Source organism: Lolium perenne, chromosome 5 (genome assembly GCF_019359855.2).
Source record: "Lolium perenne isolate Kyuss_39 chromosome 5, Kyuss_2.0, whole genome shotgun sequence".
Lineage (NCBI taxonomy): Eukaryota > Viridiplantae > Streptophyta > Magnoliopsida > Poales > Poaceae > Lolium > Lolium perenne.
In genome coordinates, this window is record NC_067248.2 from 91041620 (window position 1) to 91061348 (window position 19729).

The window sequence follows — 19729 nt, forward strand, 5'->3', positions numbered from 1 at the left end:
AACAACACCCCTAGTGGTTAAACAAGCAACTCACCAAATAAAACACATGTGTGGCTTAGGAAGAATAGTTTTCCTTCTTTCTACATCAAACCCTTCTCCTGATGACAACATGAGTATGCCTACTTAAAAATTACCGACTTTGGCAGTTGATATCTAAACAACCACAACTGTTATAGGTGGCCTCCATACATGGATCTTATCTATGCAACACCCTCTTCAACCTCCATGTCCTGCATGTCTCAGTCAATCCTTGCAACTCATATATTCAACTTGATCTGGTATCCTATCCCATGTTCCAGCACCAGATCACTTCTTCCTCTTTTACCTCTTGTTTTTATTCAAGCTTCATCTTCACAAAACCAAGAGTGGGAAACACTCCTCCCTAAAATAGTTCTCTTTCTCAAAAACCTATTGTTTTTCTTCTCAAGTTTTGATCACAAAACTACTTCTAGTTTTATTAAATCTTTTCAAAATATTTCTTCAAGGAAAACAAGGAACTGAAATGAGTTTTGTTTTTCATCCCATTCCTACCAAGTACTGATTTCTAAAACATTACTCTCTATTTTGCTTTCCTTTTTACAAAAAGGCTTGTTATGGTATTTATACCATTTCTTGTTTATTTTAAGATTGAGAAAACTCTATTTTACTTGAGAAAGTAAGTAGAACATTTTGAACTCCTATGTTCCAACTAGTTCTCTCTCAATATTTTCAAATTCCATTCCACTTGAGTTCATTACCAATTGGCCCCTAGACAATTGAGGTGTTTCAAATACTTTTCAAACAAGTTCTATTTCAAATGACAACTCTTGCACATCTTGTGTACATCTCTGATCTACCCATTATGTTCCTTCATCCTTCAATTCTGGATCACATGGATGATCATTTGATACTCCCAAATCACTCCCCAATTGACCTCTTATTTGAAGAGCAACTTATATTTCATCATACATATCTCACTCCTCCATTCCTTTCCATCATCACCTTGACCTCATGAATTGATGATTCATGTCACCATGTTCATCCTTGTGAGTATATGGGTACTTCACTCACCATCTCTCCTAGCCTTGCTCTACCATTGTCTAAATCACCATCACCACCATCATCTCATGGACACATCTTTTATCAGGTCAGAAATGCCACCACCATCTACTTTAGCACCCTTGTGCATTAGTATCTCTATGCCTAAAATTCTATATCTTTTTAGGCCACCATTTTAGTAATTTGTGAGGCACTCAACCTTGGGTGTCATGCATGTGTAGCAATGATCTCTTTTTGATCACTTGTGCATGGCCAAAAATATGTGGCCGGCCATGCTATGGCACACATGCATCATGCCTCTCTTTTTCCCTCTCTCTCATAATTATTCCACCTTGGGAAGCCTCTCACTTTTTGTCCCTTCCCCATGCCACTAATAATTTCAGCTTGGGTCAAATTCTTCCCCCACAAGGCAGCCTCCCAACTACCCCAATCAATGAAGAGGCTACCTCCCAACCAACCCAATCAATGAGGAGGCAGCCCACCCCCTCTCCCTCTATATAAAGGGGCTTGGCAGCCCACCCCCTCCTCACTTGCTCTCACTTTTCACTCTCCACTCCTTCCTCCACTCCCTCCCATCCCTCTCCTACCTCTCTCCCACGAAAATGGTGCTCCTTCTAGCTACCATGACCAGCCATGGCCATGGAAATCCACCAAGAGGAAGCTCCCCTTCTCCCTTAAGCTTCACCTCACCATGAGAGCCTCCCTCTCCTTCTTCTCCCCAACCCTAGATGGTTTTATCACCTCTTCTTCTTCCTCCATTGCTAAGGTTGGATCTTGATGCAGGTGCATGTTGGTTCAAGCATGGAGAAGGTTGAGCAATCCTCAGATCTGAAGCTCTTGATCCAAGTTCGTCCAAATCCTTGCAGTAATTTCTGTAATCTTGCTGTTTCAGATTCTGGTACGAACTTGTAAAATCCACCAAATCTCGTGTGCAGATCCAAATCGAGTGATTCAAAGTTCCACAGATAGATATCGAAAAGATCTACAACTTGGCGTTGGTCTCATCCTCAAATTCGTTACCGATTCTCCATGGTAAATAAAGTTCTGGGAACATGCAGATTCACTGTTTGTTAGATTTGTTCCGTTTTACAAAACCTTTTTGAGCAAACTCAACTGTGGGTGAAAGCCCTCTTCAGTACCTTCATTTTGGCGTTGGTTTCACATCGAATTACCTCCTAAAACTGAAATGGTTCACAGATCAAGATCTGGACAGATCTGGCTTTGTCGAATTAAACCAGGAGCTTGGGAACGAATTTTTGAATGAAACAAATTGGGGGTAAGAACTAGCTTTTTAATACCTTTCAGATGCAACTGACCTCATATTTTTATGATTTATGTACGATTTGTGGTGAATTAAACTTGTTCTGAGTGCTCTGCAGACATGGCTGTTAGCTTTTAAATCCCCAAAAATTCATTTTTGAACCTAATTGAGTGATTCCAATTCTGTAGGACTACTGATTGTTTTCTTAATCTTCTCAAACAAGTTTCAAACATTTATCTGTTCTGTAACTCCAGAGGTAAAGCAAATGGTATAGACATGCAGTAATCTTGTCAATCCATTTGTGAGAGAGTTTTAGAAACATTTTGAACCCAAATCCAATTGTGTGTGCATCTATGGTTAAATATCTTTCAAATGCCGGTGGTCTCATATTTTTAGGATTTTTCTACGATTCATGGCTTACAGATCTTGTTTTCTGTATAGTCAGATTCAAAGAAATTCCTAAAATTGTAGGTTTAATATTTTGGGGTGATTTCAATTGGGTTAGTCTTGTATTAGTACTGGCCATCTAGGAAAAATAGTATTAGTCTCTGTTCATGCATATTTGTTACTGTTAGTAATGTATATGTGTGACATGCATTGTTGAAGCAAAACTTTTCGGTTTATTTAGAACCCATGACCAACTCTTTTTATTAGAAATGGGCAACCTTTGTTTTATGATTTCAAAACAAAACCTCTGCAATTTAACATTAGCTCTTTTGTTTTGCTTAAGTTTTCAAATGGTGGGGCATATCATTTGCTTCCTATTCTTGTGTAGTGTTGTGTAAGCTTTACAAAATAGAGAGAATGATTTCCCGCTTTTCCAAAAATGTTTCAAAATATAATGTGAATGTATTTGATGTCAAACTAATGCTCTTGTCCTCTTTATGATGTTATCTACCAGGGGATGTTTGGTTCATACCATGGTGATAACCGAGAGAGGCAATTGCTAAGTGGTGATACTCTCATACCTTTACTAGGTAAATAAAATGGGTTCTCTTTTAGTTGCTTTGTAGTATCTATAAGTCTTTAATATGTTAGCCGTATAAGAGTGGTTAGTCTTTGATTGATGCTTGTTGCTTGTTGTTTTGTTGGTGCAATATGTTTGATTGTGTTCCTTTTATATTTTCCGACGATAGATGCGAACAATTCCAGAGAAGAAGAAGAAGTGGTTCGGACAAGGATTTTATTTATATTGACGGGATTCTTATATTGATGAAGTTGAAGAAGTCCAGGGACAAATAAGCCAAGGCAAGCCATTTACTTTGATCCATTGTTCTCTATATTCTTGCTTGAGATATTGCCATCCCTTGGTCTCTTGATTTCTTGTGTTCTATGGGTTTGGTTATTTTGTTTCTTTACATACTTGCCACCAAGTGTGTAATGTTCTCTTTGTTACCTTGCGTACTTGCTCTAAGTATGCAAATTACAATCATCGCCTTTTGACACCTACAACTCTAGTAACAATATGGGTTAACATTATTTATATTGCTCCAATTTTTGATTATCTCCATTCATGCTCAAGGTGAGTATGGATGTCTTGACACCCTTCTTGGTATGATGGCAACCTTTGTGCCATTGTACGTCATAGTTCACTCATAAGACTTTAGGATGGGAAAACCCTCAAGGTTTTACCTTGTTGTAAAAGTTTTTGAAAAACCTTGGGAAGAAATTGTCTTGCCCATGTGTGATTTCCAAAATGAAAGTTTTAAGAAAGGAAGTAACTTGGTGGTTATGGTGGAAAGGCTATGTCGGTAACTTGGTTTTTGGAAAAACAACACATGGTTCTATGTATTCGCCCGGAACAACCTTCTAGCGCAACCACAATATCCAAAGTGGGCACGGGCTTAGTCCCGTAGTTTGTTGAATTTAACGTGAGATACCTTCACCACTCTCTAGGAGGGTCACGATGACCTCTGACACCGGGTTGCGCTCTGAAGGAGGCAATACACTGCATTAACTTGCAGCTGGACGATTACTGAGGGTCTTCTGTCGTGGCGCCGGAGATACGCTCAAAAAGGAGGTATGCTGCCGGGGTGCCGAGAAGGGTTAAGCCCGCAGGGAAGGGCTCATGTTAAGGGAGACAGGCGAAAGACTATGACCGATTATCCGAGTCTCGCATACTTTCGTATGACGATCCGGGGATGATCCCGGCGGATTTATCGGTTCTTGTGGGGAAAGTGCGCAAACTCTGCAGAGTCAAATCTATTCGAATAGCCGCGTCCGCGGTCATGGACAGTTGGGATGGCCGTTGCTTAGCTGTGTTGAGTTTTGTTTTAAGAAAGGTTTACAGGAAAAGAAAGTGTTTTCTGGAAGTACTTAGAGTACTGGAAATATGGTGGTAACCATAATGTGATGGTCGGAAAGGAAACAAAATGTGGGTCTACCCTTCCTAAGTGTCTTATGTAGTGAAGGATCTTCTTAAAATAAATCATGTAGGAATGTCTTAGGGAAAATCTTTGAGTGTCTCCTTCAATCTGGAAGTTGAGATGCTACCTCCACCAATAACACTTCTTCTCTTCTACATGTCATCTTCTTAACTAAAAATAGATATTCCCTCTTGACCTCCTAGTTTAGTCTTGGCACCTTGTTTCCTTGTTATGTTTCATTTTAAATGGTTTGCGAGTACAATTCAAAATGTACTCACGGCTTTGTCCCTGGCTATTTACTTGGCCAGACCTGGAGGACTTCGACAGATGAAGAAGGAGTTGACGACGTCTATGCGAGCTAGGAACGTCTTCCCGCCGCCGTTCGTAGGGTTATGGCAGATGACTTGGGTACTGCGCTGCTGAAGTGATGTTGCTACTCTGATGTTTAGTTAGGCCCTTCGAGGCTATTATGTAAGTATTGGTCATGTGACCATGTTGTAATTTTCTTATTCCGCTTTGTAATGGATGGTGTAATTTGATATCAGTTCGGTTATGTGTTCACGGCGCACTGATCATGGGATCGTGAACTGTATACATAACAGGGATTTTGGACAGCTAGTCCGGGGTCCCCACATTGAGGAGCATCAACATTGATAATTTGGCGTTCTTGGTTCACTTGAGATGGGCGAGGTTGACCTTGGTGTTGATGTTGCTCTTGTTCACGGTGACGACGTTCTTGTTCACGCGCATGAAGGAGATCTTGATCATGACGAAGACGTTGTTGTTCCTCTTGGAATTGAGCTTCGCGATTTGCTTGTTGTAGCCTTTCTTGTTCAAGTTGAACTCTTACTTGCTCCATTTCTTGAGCTTGGCGTTGAAGTACTTGAGCATCCACATTATGGTGGTGTGGGTCATCATTAGAGGCATGGTGAGATGGCGACGGAGTTCGATGCCTTGAACTATGAGAGCGCGAAGACCTTGAGTGTTGGCTTCGGCTGTTGGCGATGGTGGCAATAGCTTGCTCAAGGCGTGCCAACCTTTCTTCTTGTCTTCTCATGCTCGCCATGTTTTGTTGACCTTGAGTAGTGAGTGTGGCCCCCATATCCTGGGCTTGAGCATCAAGCTTTTTATGGAGGTCTTGTACTTGGACATTGAGGTCCCTTCTTTGCACTTGAGCTCGTTCTTCATAGCGTATGACGGTCTCATCTATCCTTGCCGTGAGATCACGTATGCTCTTGTTGACGGCTTGAGTAGCGATCCAATGTTGGTGCCGCGTCATTGGTAGTTGGTTACCCTCTCCACCAGACATGGTCACAAACTAAAACAAGAACTATGTTGTGGGGGGTTAGAGGAAAACTCACAAGTAAGTCAAAGACTCACAACAAAATTGGAAAGGTGTGTCAAGGTGATGAACAACCGGTTACACACGCAAAACAAAAACTCTATATGGTGTTAGGTATGGGTGTGGAAAGCCAAATGGAAGAACCAAACGAAAAGTCTATTGTCAAAAGTGGGTACAAATCCAAAAGTCACAAGTCAAAGGCAGTGATCACAAAAGGCATGCACAAGGTGGAACACACACGTGGGACAAAATGGGGTTAGCGCGACGGAAAATGAGCACGAACAAAATTGGTCGTAACGAAGACTACTAGCTCGGTGTCACGCTAACGCAAGAGAGACCGTGGCTTGGTTGCAAAATTGAGAAGCAACAAGATTTTCGCAAGACGCCTCTCTTCTCTTTTCTCTCTTTTGCTTATAAGCTTCGGACTCTTTTGTGTATATGTGTCACTCACACTCTTTTTCTTTTTCTCTTTTTTTTGTATGCTTAGAAGCTTTCTTTTCTCACTATGGAAGACTTGATGCGGGGTGGCCTTCGGACACCTCCTCACCAAGACCGACAAGTCCCCCAAGTGGACCAATGACAAGGGCTCGAGTTAAAGCTCTACATGATAAGGTGAATTCGCTCCTCTCTACCTCTACCTTTGACACCCCTTTGGATGGCTTGCTACTTCATGCAAATACACTATGTTCAATCAGGTACATCGGTCAAGACACAAGCCATGGAGTCCAAGCCAATGGAGAGAGCTGGAAATGATGAAGATGGAGCTCCAGCGCACAGGCCGGAACTTCCGCGCTCCAGGACCGGAACTTCCGGCCAGATTCCTCCCAGATGCTGCCAAGATGCCGTCCAGCCGCTTGCAGAAGTGGAACCAGCCGAACTTCCGCCTCGTGGACCGGAACTTCCGCCCACCCGGAACTTCCGCCCAAGTTCTGCCCAAGCTCCGAAAGTCCGTCAAAACGCCCCTGGATGTTACTGCAAGGAAATGGGCTAATTTCGGAACTTGACCGGAACTTGGCCGGAACTTCCGGCCGGGCCGGAGCTTCCGCCTTCCAGGACCGGAACTTCCGCCCCTGACCGGAACTTCCGCCCAAGTCGGCCGGAACTTCCGCCACCGCAAACTTCAGCACAACACTATTTTTCAGCGTGTAACTTATCCATTCGCCTACCCGACTATAAATAGCCTAGTTGGCTCAGATCTGAGATTAGACTTGTTTAGAACTCAAACCTAACTTTGAGCTTAGTCTCCCTTGGGTATCATCCCTCTGTAATCAAGGCCATCCTTGTTGTTGATTTGTGAATTGCTAAGTGAGATTCTAGTGCAAGGCACTCTCTCTCCCTTACCAATCCCCTTCTCTCCAACACCAATCTCTCTCCGGGAATTCTGCCGCGTGCCTCTTCCTTGGAGATTCTATTGGCGTGATCTACCGAGTCACGGGGGTAAGTATCGGGTGTATCGGGTTGGTGTGCGTGCGTGAGTACCGTGTTCATCGTGTTGAATCGCGAGATCGGACCACATCCGGGATCTCAGATCTCATCATATGGTATCAGCAGCCTTTTGGTTACCGCGATTTTGACCCTCCACCCACCCGATTTCGTTTCTAGAAAATTTTCCAAAAAATAGCCCAAATTGCCTTTGGACCGATCTGTGATTTGGTTGAGTTTTGAGTGGTTTTGATCCAATAGAAACTTGTCTTTGGTGTTGATCTACAATTCCCCACCTTCCCACAGCTTCTAGTGCCAATTTTCCCACGAATTCGAAGATTTCCGGCCCGGATTTCCGCCCAAATCGAAGAACAGCCCGCAGATCTGATTGCGACCGGAAGTTCCGCCCCGGAGTACCGGAAGTTCCGCCCCCGGACCGGAAGTTCCGCCCCTCAGGACCGGAACTTCCGCCTGGCCGAAATTTTCACAGCTAACTTCGTTTTTCGTTTTGGCACTAACCCCTTGTGTTTGGACTTCGTAGTGTGTGCCTTTTCAGCTCCCATAAAGCTTCCGCAACATCAACTACGACGATGGCACCCCGAGGATCCAAGCGGTTCATTTGACACCTTCCACCATAGCAAGTTCAAGCTCGTCGGCCACCGTCATCAAGTGGTATAACTTGCACCTAACTTGTAGCCCTAGCTTCCTTTGCGTACCTTTCCTATCGAGAGTGGCTTTCTAGTGTTGCGAAGCATTGCGCAAGCGTCCCGACCGTGAGGGTGTGCGTGTGTTGAGCAAAGCTACGAAGCAAGCTCGTGTGAAAAGATAGGCAAAAGAAGAGTGACATACTTACATAGATAGTGAGAAAAAGAAAGCTTCTAAGCATACAAAAAAAAAAGAGTGTGAGTGACACCTATACACAAAAGAGTCCAAAGCTTATAAGCAAAAGAGAGAAAAGAGAAGAGAGGCGTCTTGCGCAAATCTTGTTGCTTCTCAATTTTGCAACCAAGCCACGGTCTCTCTTGCGTTAGCGTGACACCGAGCTAGTAGTCTTCGCTAGGACCATTTTTGTTCGTGCTCATTTTCCGTCGCGCTAACCCCATTTTGTCCCACGTGTGTGTTCCACATTGTGTATGCCTTTTGTGATCACCGCTTTTGACTTGTGACTTTTGCATCTTACCCACTCTTAACAACATACTCAATTTTGGATTTCGTCTTTTGGCTTTCCACCATCCACACCTAACACCATATTTGCTAGCTTTTGCGTGTGCCTTTGTGTGTGTCCCGATACACTTGGTCTTACTTTGGTCTTGGTTGATTGCCTCAATACTATCTTACCAAGGTAAGAGTGCGAGGTAGTCTCCTTCCACTAACATCCACAACATAGTTCTTGTCTTTCCATCATGGATAGGAACGGAGATGAGCCAAGGGATGGAGAAGTCCTCCGCAACACCGAGAGGTTGGCCACCCAACACAACCTATGGGTGCAACGCCAAGAGTTCAAGGAGCAACTTACCTTGTTCGAGACTCGCATCGATGAACAATATGAAGAAGTGGCTCACAACTTCGGCCAAGTGAACCAAGATATAAATCTTCTTCGTGAAGCTACGGACAACTTGCATGACCAAGTGACGGCCAATGATGCAAACATGGAGCGGCGCATGGATAGCCTCGAGCGCGCCATCACCAACTTGGGACGTCAACATCGCCACCGCTCTACTTCTTCATCGTCATCAACCTCATCACACGGTGATTACTCCCATGATCGCCATTCCTCATCAAGCTCCGACTCAAGGCATGGAGATCATCATCGCTCTCGTCGACCGCACGCTCGTCATGATGATTCTCGCTCCAACTCAAGGCGCGGAGAGTTCCATCGCCATGCTCGTCCTCATGAACGTCCGCAACAAGAACAAGCTCTTCACCAAGATCGTCATCAAGCGGCTCGCCAGGCCCACCATGGGCATGACGACCAACCCCAAGACAACGTCCTCCACAACATGGACCCGGCACCTCATCGTCAAGCCCATGTGGATGCTCAAGACCAAGGTCATCAAGATCCACCAAGGCGTGATCTCCGGAATCATCCTCGCCATGACCAAAGGGGCCGAGGGCAACCACAACATGATCAAGATGAGAGGGCCATAATTGGGCAACGCCAACAACCTCGCCAAGACCCGCAACAACATCCTCAACATGAGCCAAGTGAAGCTAGTGTTCACCTCAACCGCCAACCCAATGCTATGGTTGGTCGTGGAAGACCTCCGCTACCACCTCAAGTCGCAAGAGATGAAGGCATCCGTCCTCGCCGAAGGAACATGGAAGATGAAGGGAATATGTATGGAAAGCTCAAGTTCAACATGCCCAAGTTCAAGGGTGAAGACGATGCCGAGGCCTACCTTTCATGGGCACTCAAGGTTGACAAGATCTTCCGCATACACAACTACTCCGGTGCCAAGAAAGTAGCCATGGCCTCCCTCGAGTTTGAAGATTATGCCAACACTTGGTGGGAACAAGTTGTCACTCTTAGGGAAGAAAAGGGTGATCCTCCAATTGACACTTGGGAAGACATGAAGGAGGAGATGGAAGCTCGCTTTGTCCCTAAACACTACAAGACCGATCTCTTCAACAAGCTACAAAAGTTGAAGCAAGGCACCAAGACCGTTGAGGAATTCTTCAAGGAGATGGAGTTGACTATGATGCGAGCAAACATCCAAGAGTCCGAGAACCAAACCATCGCTAGGTTCTTCAATGGCCTCAACTACCCCATCAAGAGGATTGTGGAGTTCCAACAATACTCCAACATGGTTGAGTTGGTTCACCAAGCTTCCAAGGCCGAGCGTCAAGTGAATGAGGACATCAAGTACTCGAAGTCCAAGCAATACTTCGCCTCCAAGCTTGCCACATCAACTCCTACAACAAGTGTCAAGCCAACCGCATCCTCTACACCTTCCAAGCAACCTTCCATACAAAGTCGCATGAAGCAAACGGTGTCCTCCACCGCCTCCTCTAAGGCCTCTACGGGACCCTCCAATGTCACTTGCTTCAAGTGTGGCACCCAAGGCCACAAATCCTTTGAGTGCAAGAACACCAAGGTCATGATCACTATGGAGAATGGTGACATAGAGACTCTAAGTGAAGGTGAATATGAAGCCCTAGTGCAAGCCACCGTTGCTAATGAGGAAGACTATGATGAAGAAAGTGGAGAAGACCCTCTCTTATGCACACATGATCCAAGCCCTTCTCTTGTGGTCACTCGAGTGCTCACCACTCAACCCCAAGCTATGGAAGACCAAAGATGCAACATCTTCCAAACGCGTGCCGGCATTGGTGGCAAGTCAATCAAGGTCATCATCGACGGTGGGAGTTGCCACAACTTGGCTAGCACCGAGCTATGTGAGAAGCTCAACCTCACGCTTCGCAAACATCCTCATCCATACCATGTCCAATGGTTGAGTGACAAGGGCAATGTCAAGATTCAACACACCGTCACCGTCAACTTCAAGATAGGACCCTATGAAGACACCGTCGAGTGTGACGTGGTGCCTATGACCGTGTGCCACATGTTACTTGGCCGCCCATGGCAATTTGACAAGAAGGCCATACATGATGGTTTCTCCAATGCATACACCTTCAAGGTCAAGGACAAGAAATTCGAGCTTCGCCCAAAGACTCCTAGCCAAATCATCGCCGACAATGCGAAGGCTTTAGCGAGGGCACAACACCACATCCACCATAGTGAGTTGAGAGGAGAGGGAGCTACCCACCAAAAAGAGAATGAGCGCCACCACCCACATATGAGTGAGAGAAAGAGTGTCCTCCTAGCCACCAAAAGCGAGTGGAGAGAAGTGAAAGACAACCCATCCACCACCATACACTACGTGCTCATTTGCAAGGGCCTCTCATCGGAGACTAACGACTTAACCAACATTCCTTCGTCTTGGTTGTCTCTTTTGAAGGAATTCCATGACGTCTTCCCCGACGAGCTACCTCATGGACTACCACCGCTTCGGGGCATCGAGCATCGCATCGACCTCATACCCGGCGCTCCACTACCAAACCGCGCCGCTTACCGCACCAACCCCGAAGATACCAAGGAGATCCAACGCCAAATACAAGACCTCCTCGCTAAAGGGTACGTCCGAGAAAGCCTTAGCCCTTGTGCCGTTCCCGTCATTCTTGTGCCTAAACCGGATGAGACGCAACGGATGTGTATGGATTGCCGCCCTATCAATGCCATTACCGTCCGTTATCGCCATCCCATTCCGCATTTAGATGACATGCTTGATGAATTGAGTGGTGCCACCATTTTCTCTAAGATTGATTTGCGTAGTGGCTACCACCAAATTCGCATGGCAATTGGTGATGAATGGAAGACGGCATTCAAGACCAAGCTTGGTCTCTATGAATGGCTCGTCATGCCATTTGGTCTTTCCAATGCTCCTTCCACTTTCATGCGTCTTATGAATCACATTTTGCGACCTCTCATTGGCAAGAGCGTGGTTGTTTACTTTGATGATATCCTCATCTATAGCAAAAATCTCGAGGACCATGTTCAACATGTGAGAGAAGTCTTATGCATCTTGCGCCACGAGAAGCTCTTTGCCAACTTACCAAAGTGCCATTTCGCTCAAAACAAATTGGTTTTTCTTGGTTTTGTGGTTTCCGCCAACGGGATTGAAGTTGATTCTTCCAAAGTTGAGGCCATCCACAATTGGCCCACTCCCACAAATGTTGGCCAAGTTCGAAGCTTCCATGGACTTGCCGGATTTTACCGCCGCTTTGTGAAAGATTTCAGCACCATTGCTTGCCCTTTAAACGAGCTTACAAAAAAGAATGTTCCGTTTGTTTGGGGCAAAGCACAACAAAAAGCTTTTGATGAATTGAAAAAGAGACTCACCGAGGCACCACTACTCGCTCTTCCCGATTTTACTAAAACATTTGAGATAGAATGTGACGCGAGTGGCCTTGGAATCGGTGGTGTTCTCATGCAAAATGGAAAACCCGTGGCATACTATAGCGAGAAGTTGGACGGCGCACGCCTCAACTATCCTATATATGACAAGGAGCTTTATGCTTTGGTTCGTGTTCTTGAAGTTTGGCAACATTACCTTTGGCCAAAAGAGTTTGTTATCCATTCGGATCATGAGTCCTTGAAGTATTTGAAAAGTCAACACAATTTGAACAAGAGACATGCTAAGTGGGTTGAGTTCATCGAGTCCTTCCCTTATCTATACCTAATAATAAAAGCAAAAGAGCTTCTTGTTGGTCCGTTTTTTCGTACCCCTGATTTTCGTGTAAATTACATGTCTTGCCACCGGCAAGTTACGTACAGTTTCGTCCCGATCTGCGGCCCAATCCAAAGGAGGCCCGTGCCTCATCGTCCCGAGCAAAGTCAGGCTCTGGATCTGATACATCGTGAAAGAAAAAGAGGCTCTCGATCTGAGCCCAATGCTCCTGCTGCCGTTTACTCCGGCCATGGTGCGCCACCTCCCTCCGGTCACGTCCACGCTGCCCCCGAGTCCAGCGCGCCACACGACCACGCCACTGCAGCGCCGGTGAGCCGGAGCACCCCTCCTCCTTCTTGGCCAGCCCTTCCCCATCGCCGCCCGGCAGGCTCCACGCCGACGAGAGCAGCAGGACGTCCCTCCCCACCCCGTCATCGAGAGGAGCAAGCTATACATGGAGGGCACAAGCGTCAGAGCTAGCTGGTAAGAGGCGAGGCATGACCCTGGTGGTTGGATCCATCGACAAAAAGATGACGGCTGGCACAGGGGGATTTCTTATGCTCCAGTAAAACACAGGGGGATTTCTCTTACCTTTTTGTCAGTGGAGTGGAAGATATTCCTGAAGTTTTTCTTGAATCTCCTTCATGTTTCCGTTCCATTTTTTAGATGCAAACTCAGATTTGTTTTCCCATATGGTTCTTGTGTGTAATCCGTTCATCAACGAGCATGATATGCAAGGCTGATGTGTTTTCTTCACTATGTGTACTGAGATTCATTTTAAGAGCTGGCGCTGATCGCAAGTGACCATGTGTCCTGTCCTAAATCAGCAGCATCCATCGCACAAGGTGCATCGCACGAGGTGGCCGCGAACACCTCCGACCTGTATTCATCCAGTAAAGTTACTAGAACAACACAAAGATGCAAGTAGATAATCACAAGCTACTCCGTTCCACTCATTTTGGGGATTTCTTTTACAAGAAGCATGTTTAAATTTGGTGGTTGATTCCTGAAAAGTACTCGGTCCTAGCTACCTGCTAGGGATCGCGCGAAATAGATTGCATTGTCCATCACGTACTGGCTGATGTAATGCCTTTTTTTTTTGCCTGCGTGGCTGATGTAATGTTTGATCTCAATGGTGAAATTATTTCAGATCAAAATGCAAAAGAAATATTAATGTTAATTTAGAAATATTTCTTTCTTAAATTATGATTTTGTTGTTGGAAATTAAGGAAACGAAATATGGTGTAAATAAGTTATCTGAATGAAACTTTTTTACTCTACTTTTAAGTGAGGAGAATAATATGCATAAAACTGAGTTTCTTTCTTTAAAACGTGACACAAAGCTCAACACCTTAAACCATACCGGAGACGTCCCACCGACACATACAGCATGGAGACAGTCATGATCCCGTGTGCTCGTGTGGTAGGTGCTAAGAGTGGGAGTTCTTTCCTCCTACAAATCATAGCGTGAACATATTAGGTTATTATTTACAGAACCGAGATTTGTTGGATGGTTTAGGCAGCCCTACCATGAATAAAACTTCCCAGGCTTCAGACCCATATTTGTTGTGTCCACAGAGACAAGAAGCTAATAGGATTCTTTTCTAACCAGTCTTTAGATTGGGCAAGTTATTGTGATTGTATGATGTCTATGAAGCAAAGGCTTACATGTTTTAATATCCAATAAAATTAAATCCGTAGCAACGCACGGGCACATTTCCTAGTGTAATCAAATACAAAAAGGGCAAGGAAAATGTGGTTGCGGACGCACTTTCCCGCAAGATTACTCTTCTACTCACCCGCTTGGAGTTTCACATTTTGGGTCTTGAGGAGATCAAAGAACTTTACCCTTCCGACGATTTCTTTGGTCCAATCTTTGCCAAGTGTTCCGTTGACCGCGGATTTGATGATTTCTATTTGCATAACGGCTACTTGTTTAAAGCTAACAAGATTTGCATTCCTGAGTCTTCTCTTCGTAAGTTGCTTTTGCAAGAGTCACATGAAGGTGGTCTCATGGGTCACTTTGGACGAGAGAAGACATATGCCATGCTCTCAACCCACTACTATTGGCCAAGAATGTACCGCGACGTGGAACGTCTTTGCCGACGGTGTACAACATGCTTACAAGCTAAGTCTACTTCCAATCCTTATGGTCTTTACATGCCTTTACCCATTCCATATGCACCTTGGTCGGACATAAGCATGGACTTTGTACTTGGCTTACCACGCACAAAACATGGTCATGACTCAATATTTGTGGTAGTGGATAGGTTCTCTAAAATGGCTCATTTCATACCATGTCATAAGAGCGATGATGCTTCACACATTGCTTCATTGTTTTTCAGGGAAGTGGTTCGCTTACATGGAATACCGGCAAGCATTATGTCGGATCGAGACGTCAAGTTTATGAGTTACCTATGGAAGTCACTCATGGCGAAGTTTGGAGTGAAGCTCTTGTTCTCATCGTCCTCGCACCCTCAAACCGATGGACAAACCGAAGTGGTCAATCGAAGCCTCTCCACACTCCTCCGCACACTTGTGAAGACAAATTTGAAGTCATGGGAAGATTGCCTACCCCATGCGGAGTTCGCCTACAATCGAGCCAAGCACTCCACAACCTCAAGGAGTCCCTTCATGATCGTCTATGGATTCGAACCTCCAACGGCACTCGACATCCTCCCACTACCTCTTCATCAAAGGACGAACATGGACTTCGATGAGCGCACCACCGCCATGAAGAAACTACATGAAGAGACAAGAGCAACCATACAAGAGCATGTACTTCGCCAAGCTAACCGCCTCAACGCCAAGAAAAAGGAACGCGTGTTTGAAGAAGGAGACCTCGTTTGGATCCACCTACGGAAAGAAAGGTTCCCGCAAGAACGCAATTCCAAGCTCAAGCCAAGAGGAGATGGACCTTTCAAGGTCCTCAAGCGCATCAACAACAACGCCTACGTCATCGACATACCAACATCAAAATACTTGGTGAGCAACACTTTCAACATCTCGGATCTCTCACCCTATCATGGAGATGAGGAGGAACAAGAGTCGAGGACGACTCTCTCCCAAGGGGGGGGGGGGAGATGATGCGGGGTGGCCTTCAGACACCTCCTCACCAAGACCGACAAGTCCCCCAAGTGGACCAATGACAAGGGCTCGAGTTAAAGCTCTACATGATAAGGTGAATTCGCTCCTCTCTACCTCTACCTTTGACACCCCTTTGGATGGCTTGCTACTTCATGCAAATACACTATGTTCAATCAGGTACATCGGTCAAGACACAAGCCATGGAGTCCAAGCCAATGGAGAGAGAGCTGGAAATGATGAAGATGGAGCTCCAACAAGACAGGCCGGAACTTCCGCCCTCCAGACCGGAACTTCCGCCGCATTCCTCCCAGATGCTGCCAAGATGCCGTCCAGCGCCCAGAGAAGTGGAACCAGCCGGAACTTCCGCCCCCAGGGACCGGAACTTCCGCCCACCCGGAACTTCCGCCCAAGTTCCGCCCAAGCTCCGAAAGTCCGTCAAAACGCCCCTGGATGTTACTGCAAGGAAATGGGCTAATTTCGGAACTTGACCGGAACTTCCGGCCGGGCCGGAACTTCCGCCTTCCAGGACCGGAACTTCCGCCCCTGACCGGAACTTCCGCCCAAGTCGGCCGGAACTTCCGCCACCGCGAACTTCAGCACAACACTATTTTTCAGCGTGTAACTTACCCATTCGCCTACCCGACTATAAATAGCCTAGTTGGCTCAGATCTGAGATTAGACTTGTTTAGAACTCAAACCTAACTTTGAGCTTAGTCTCCCTTGGGTATCATCCCTCTGTAATCAAGGCCATCCTTGTTGTTGATTTGTGAATTGCTAAGTGAGATTCTAGTGCAAGGCACTCTCTCTCCCTTACCAATCCCCTTCTCTCCAACACCAATCTCTCTCCGGGAATTCTGCCGCGTGCCTCTTCCTTGGAGATTCTATTGGCGTGATCTACCGAGTCACGGGGGTAAGTATCGGGTGTATCGGGTTGGTGTGCGTGCGTGAGTACCGTGTTCGTCGTGTTCTTCGTGTTCCTCACGTCCTCCCACCTTTTTTTCCCCTTGATCCTTGGGTTGAATCGCGAGATCGGGCCACATCCGGGATCTCAGATCTCATCAAGACTACTACTATCTATGTAAGTATGTCACACTTCTTTTGTCTATCTTTTCAGAACGAGCTTGCTTCGTAGCTTTGCTCAACACACGCACACCCTCACGGTCGGGACGCTTGCGCAATGCTTCGCAACACTAGAAAGCCACTCTCGATAGGAAAGGTACGCAAAGGAAGCTAAGGATACAAGTTATGATAAGGGCTAAGCCCGGGGATGTGCCCGATCTTCACGGATTTGAAGGGATTCGTGGGGGATGGTGGATGAACGCGATGAACACGTGGGGGAAACGCGGGGATACAACACACACACGCACACAATTCGAGTTTTCCCTCGTTGGCTCGAAACACCAACTCGATAGAAGTTGCAGGAAAAGACCTTCCGGTAGAAGTCCCGCAAAGAGATCGACAAATCAAAGCTCGGGAGATCTAGAAGGGCGAAAAGACCGGAAGGTTTGATAGAAGTGCAAGCAAAAGACCAAAATAGGTAGAAGTGCAAGCAAAAGATCAAACAAACGGTAGAAGCCGCCAAGGAGATCTTCACGAGTTGATAAGGAGCCCGGGTGGGGATACAAGATCATAGATCTAGGTAGGGTTCCCACAAGGGTGAGCTAAGCTCAGGTTTTCTTTCAAATCAAGTCTAATCTCAGATCTGAGCCAACTAGGCTATTTATAGGTGAGGGCGAAGGGATAAGTTACACGCTGAAAAGTGCTGTTGTGCTGAAGTTCGGTAGGGCGGAAGTTCCGGCCGTCTTGGGCGGAAGTTCCGGTCATGGGCGGAAGTTCCGGTCTTCGGGGCCGGAAGTTCCGGTCCGGCCGGAAGTTCCGGTCAAGTTCCGGCCAAGTTCCGAATAAGGCCAATTTCCTTGCAGTAACATCCAGGGGCGTTTCGGCGTAATTTCGGAACTTGGGTGGAAATTGGGCGGAAGTTCCGAGTGGGCGGAAGTTCCGGTCCCTCGGGGCGGAAGTTCCGGCCTGATCCATTTCTCTGGGCGCTGGAAGGCATCTTGGCGGCATCTGGGCGGAAGTTCCGGTCCTTGGGGGCGGAAGTTCCGGTGGGGCGGAAGTTCCGGCCATCAGGGGCGGAAGTTCCGGCCTGGAGCGTCCAGCTCCTCTTTCTCCTTCTCTTCCATGCTTCCGTGACATCGGCCTTGCGTCCTCGGGTCTCCATGGCATCCTCTCTTGGCGATGAAGTATATGATGCGGTGTAGACCGAAGGTCAGGCTGTATCATCTCCCCCCACTTGAAAAAGAGTCGTCCTCGACGATAACTCTTCATGAATGTCCATTCACTTGTCAAGAGCCCTATGAATAGCACAAGAAAAGCAAAGCAACTGATGCGGGGTGGCCTTCGGACACCTCCTCACCAAGACCAACAAGTCCCCCAAGTGGACCAATGACAAGGGCTCGAGCTAAAGCGATACATGACAAGGTGAACTCGCTCCTCACTACCCTCGACCTCGGTACCCCATTGGATGGAATGCTACCTCATGCCGAAATGCTATGTGTCATTAGGTACAAGGCACATCAAGACCCCGGAGAGGAGGACAAGCCAATGTCAAGGGAAGGAGGGAAGCAGCTGGACATGGAGATGATCATGAAGCCGAAGCCGACGTTGCCCGAAGAGCTCCAAGGAAGAGACGGACGCTGGCCGGTCCAGGACCCGGTCAGACCGGACCCACAACCGGACGCCCCGGCCACAGGCCCGGTCAACCGGGCGCAAACCGGGCCAGCTCCCTCGTACCGGACGACGACCGGACCCAGGACCGGATTCTTCGCAGATTCCCGGTTGGCGACCGGTCGACCGGACCCACGACCGGACAGCCCGGTCACAGGCCCGGTCAGACCGGACCCCTGGCCGGACAGCCCGGTCACAGGCCCGGTCTGACCGGACGCAAACCGGATCTGACGGGAGTACCCCACCAAACTTCCTTAACTTATCCATTCGCGTACCTGTTCGCCCTTGCTGGCCATGTGCGCCTATATAAGTAGCTGGAACCCCTCCTTTACTGCTTAGACTTGTTTAGAACTCAAACCTACCTTTGAGCTTAGTCTCCCTTGGGTATCATCCCTCTGTAATCAAGGCACTCTTGTTGTTGATTTGTGAATTGCTAAGTGAGATTCTAGTGCAAGGCACTCTCTCTCCCTTACCAATCCCCTTCTCTCCAACACCAATCTCTCTCCGGGAATTCTGCCGCGTGCCTCTTCCTTGGAGATTCTATTGGCGTGATCTACCGAGTCACGGGGGTAAGTATCGGGTGTATCGGGTTGGTGTGCGTGCGTGAGTACCGGTGTTCTTCGTGTTCCTCGCGCTCTCCCATCTCTCCCCCTTGGTTCTTGGGTCGAATCGCGAGATCGGGCCACATCCGGGATCTCAGATCTCATCATATGGTATCAGCAGCCTTTGGTTACCGCGATTTTGACCCTCCACCCACCCGATTTCGTTTCTAGAAAATTTTCCAAAAAATAGCCCCAAATTGCCTTTGGACGGATCTGTGATTTGGTTGAGTTTTGAGTGGTTTTGCTCCGTGGATCTGGTGTTGTTGTGCTTGATCTACTATTTCCCCAACTTTGAGCCTCCGATTCCATCGTTTCCCTTCGTTTTGGTCGATTTGGTTTTGGTTTGGGGAAGAACAGGAGAGAGAAAGCTTCAAATCGAGAAACCCGGTTTCGAACCCGGTCAACCGGGCCACAGACCGGACGAGCCAGCAGAGAACCCGGTCCGACCGGGCGGCAACCGGACAGGCCGGTCCAGGATCCGGTCCAACCGGGCCCCAGACCGGGCGCATCTTCGCACCCTCCTTCGACTTCGACATACGGCGATCTCCACCACCACCACCACCACCACCACCATCGCAGGTATAACTTGCAGTACCCCTTGTAGCCCTCTTCTTTTTGCGATCTATCCCACGAGCGAAGCTTTTCGAGTGTTGCGA

The 19729-nt window shown here is 47.1% G+C and overlaps 1 protein-coding gene and 1 long non-coding RNA gene across 2 annotated transcripts in view; one reads left to right on the top strand and one right to left on the bottom strand.

Annotated features, from left to right (window-relative positions):
- Positions 1–1585: 1585 nt before the first annotated feature.
- On the top strand, positions 1586–2315 carry LOC127319559 (uncharacterized). Its single transcript, XR_007862559.2, has 3 exons — positions 1586–1884; positions 1974–2070; positions 2236–2315. It is a non-coding gene; the product is annotated as an uncharacterized lncRNA (long non-coding RNA).
- Positions 2316–13434: 11119 nt separating this feature from the next.
- The window catches only part of LOC139831546 (uncharacterized), a 112128-nt gene continuing 105833 nt past the window's right edge, over positions 13435–19729 (bottom strand). Inside the window, exon 4 of the mRNA XM_071820841.1 lies at positions 13435–13559. Within this exon, the coding sequence (XP_071676942.1) occupies positions 13435–13559 (125 nt within the window). The remainder of the gene's footprint in view (positions 13560–19729) is intronic.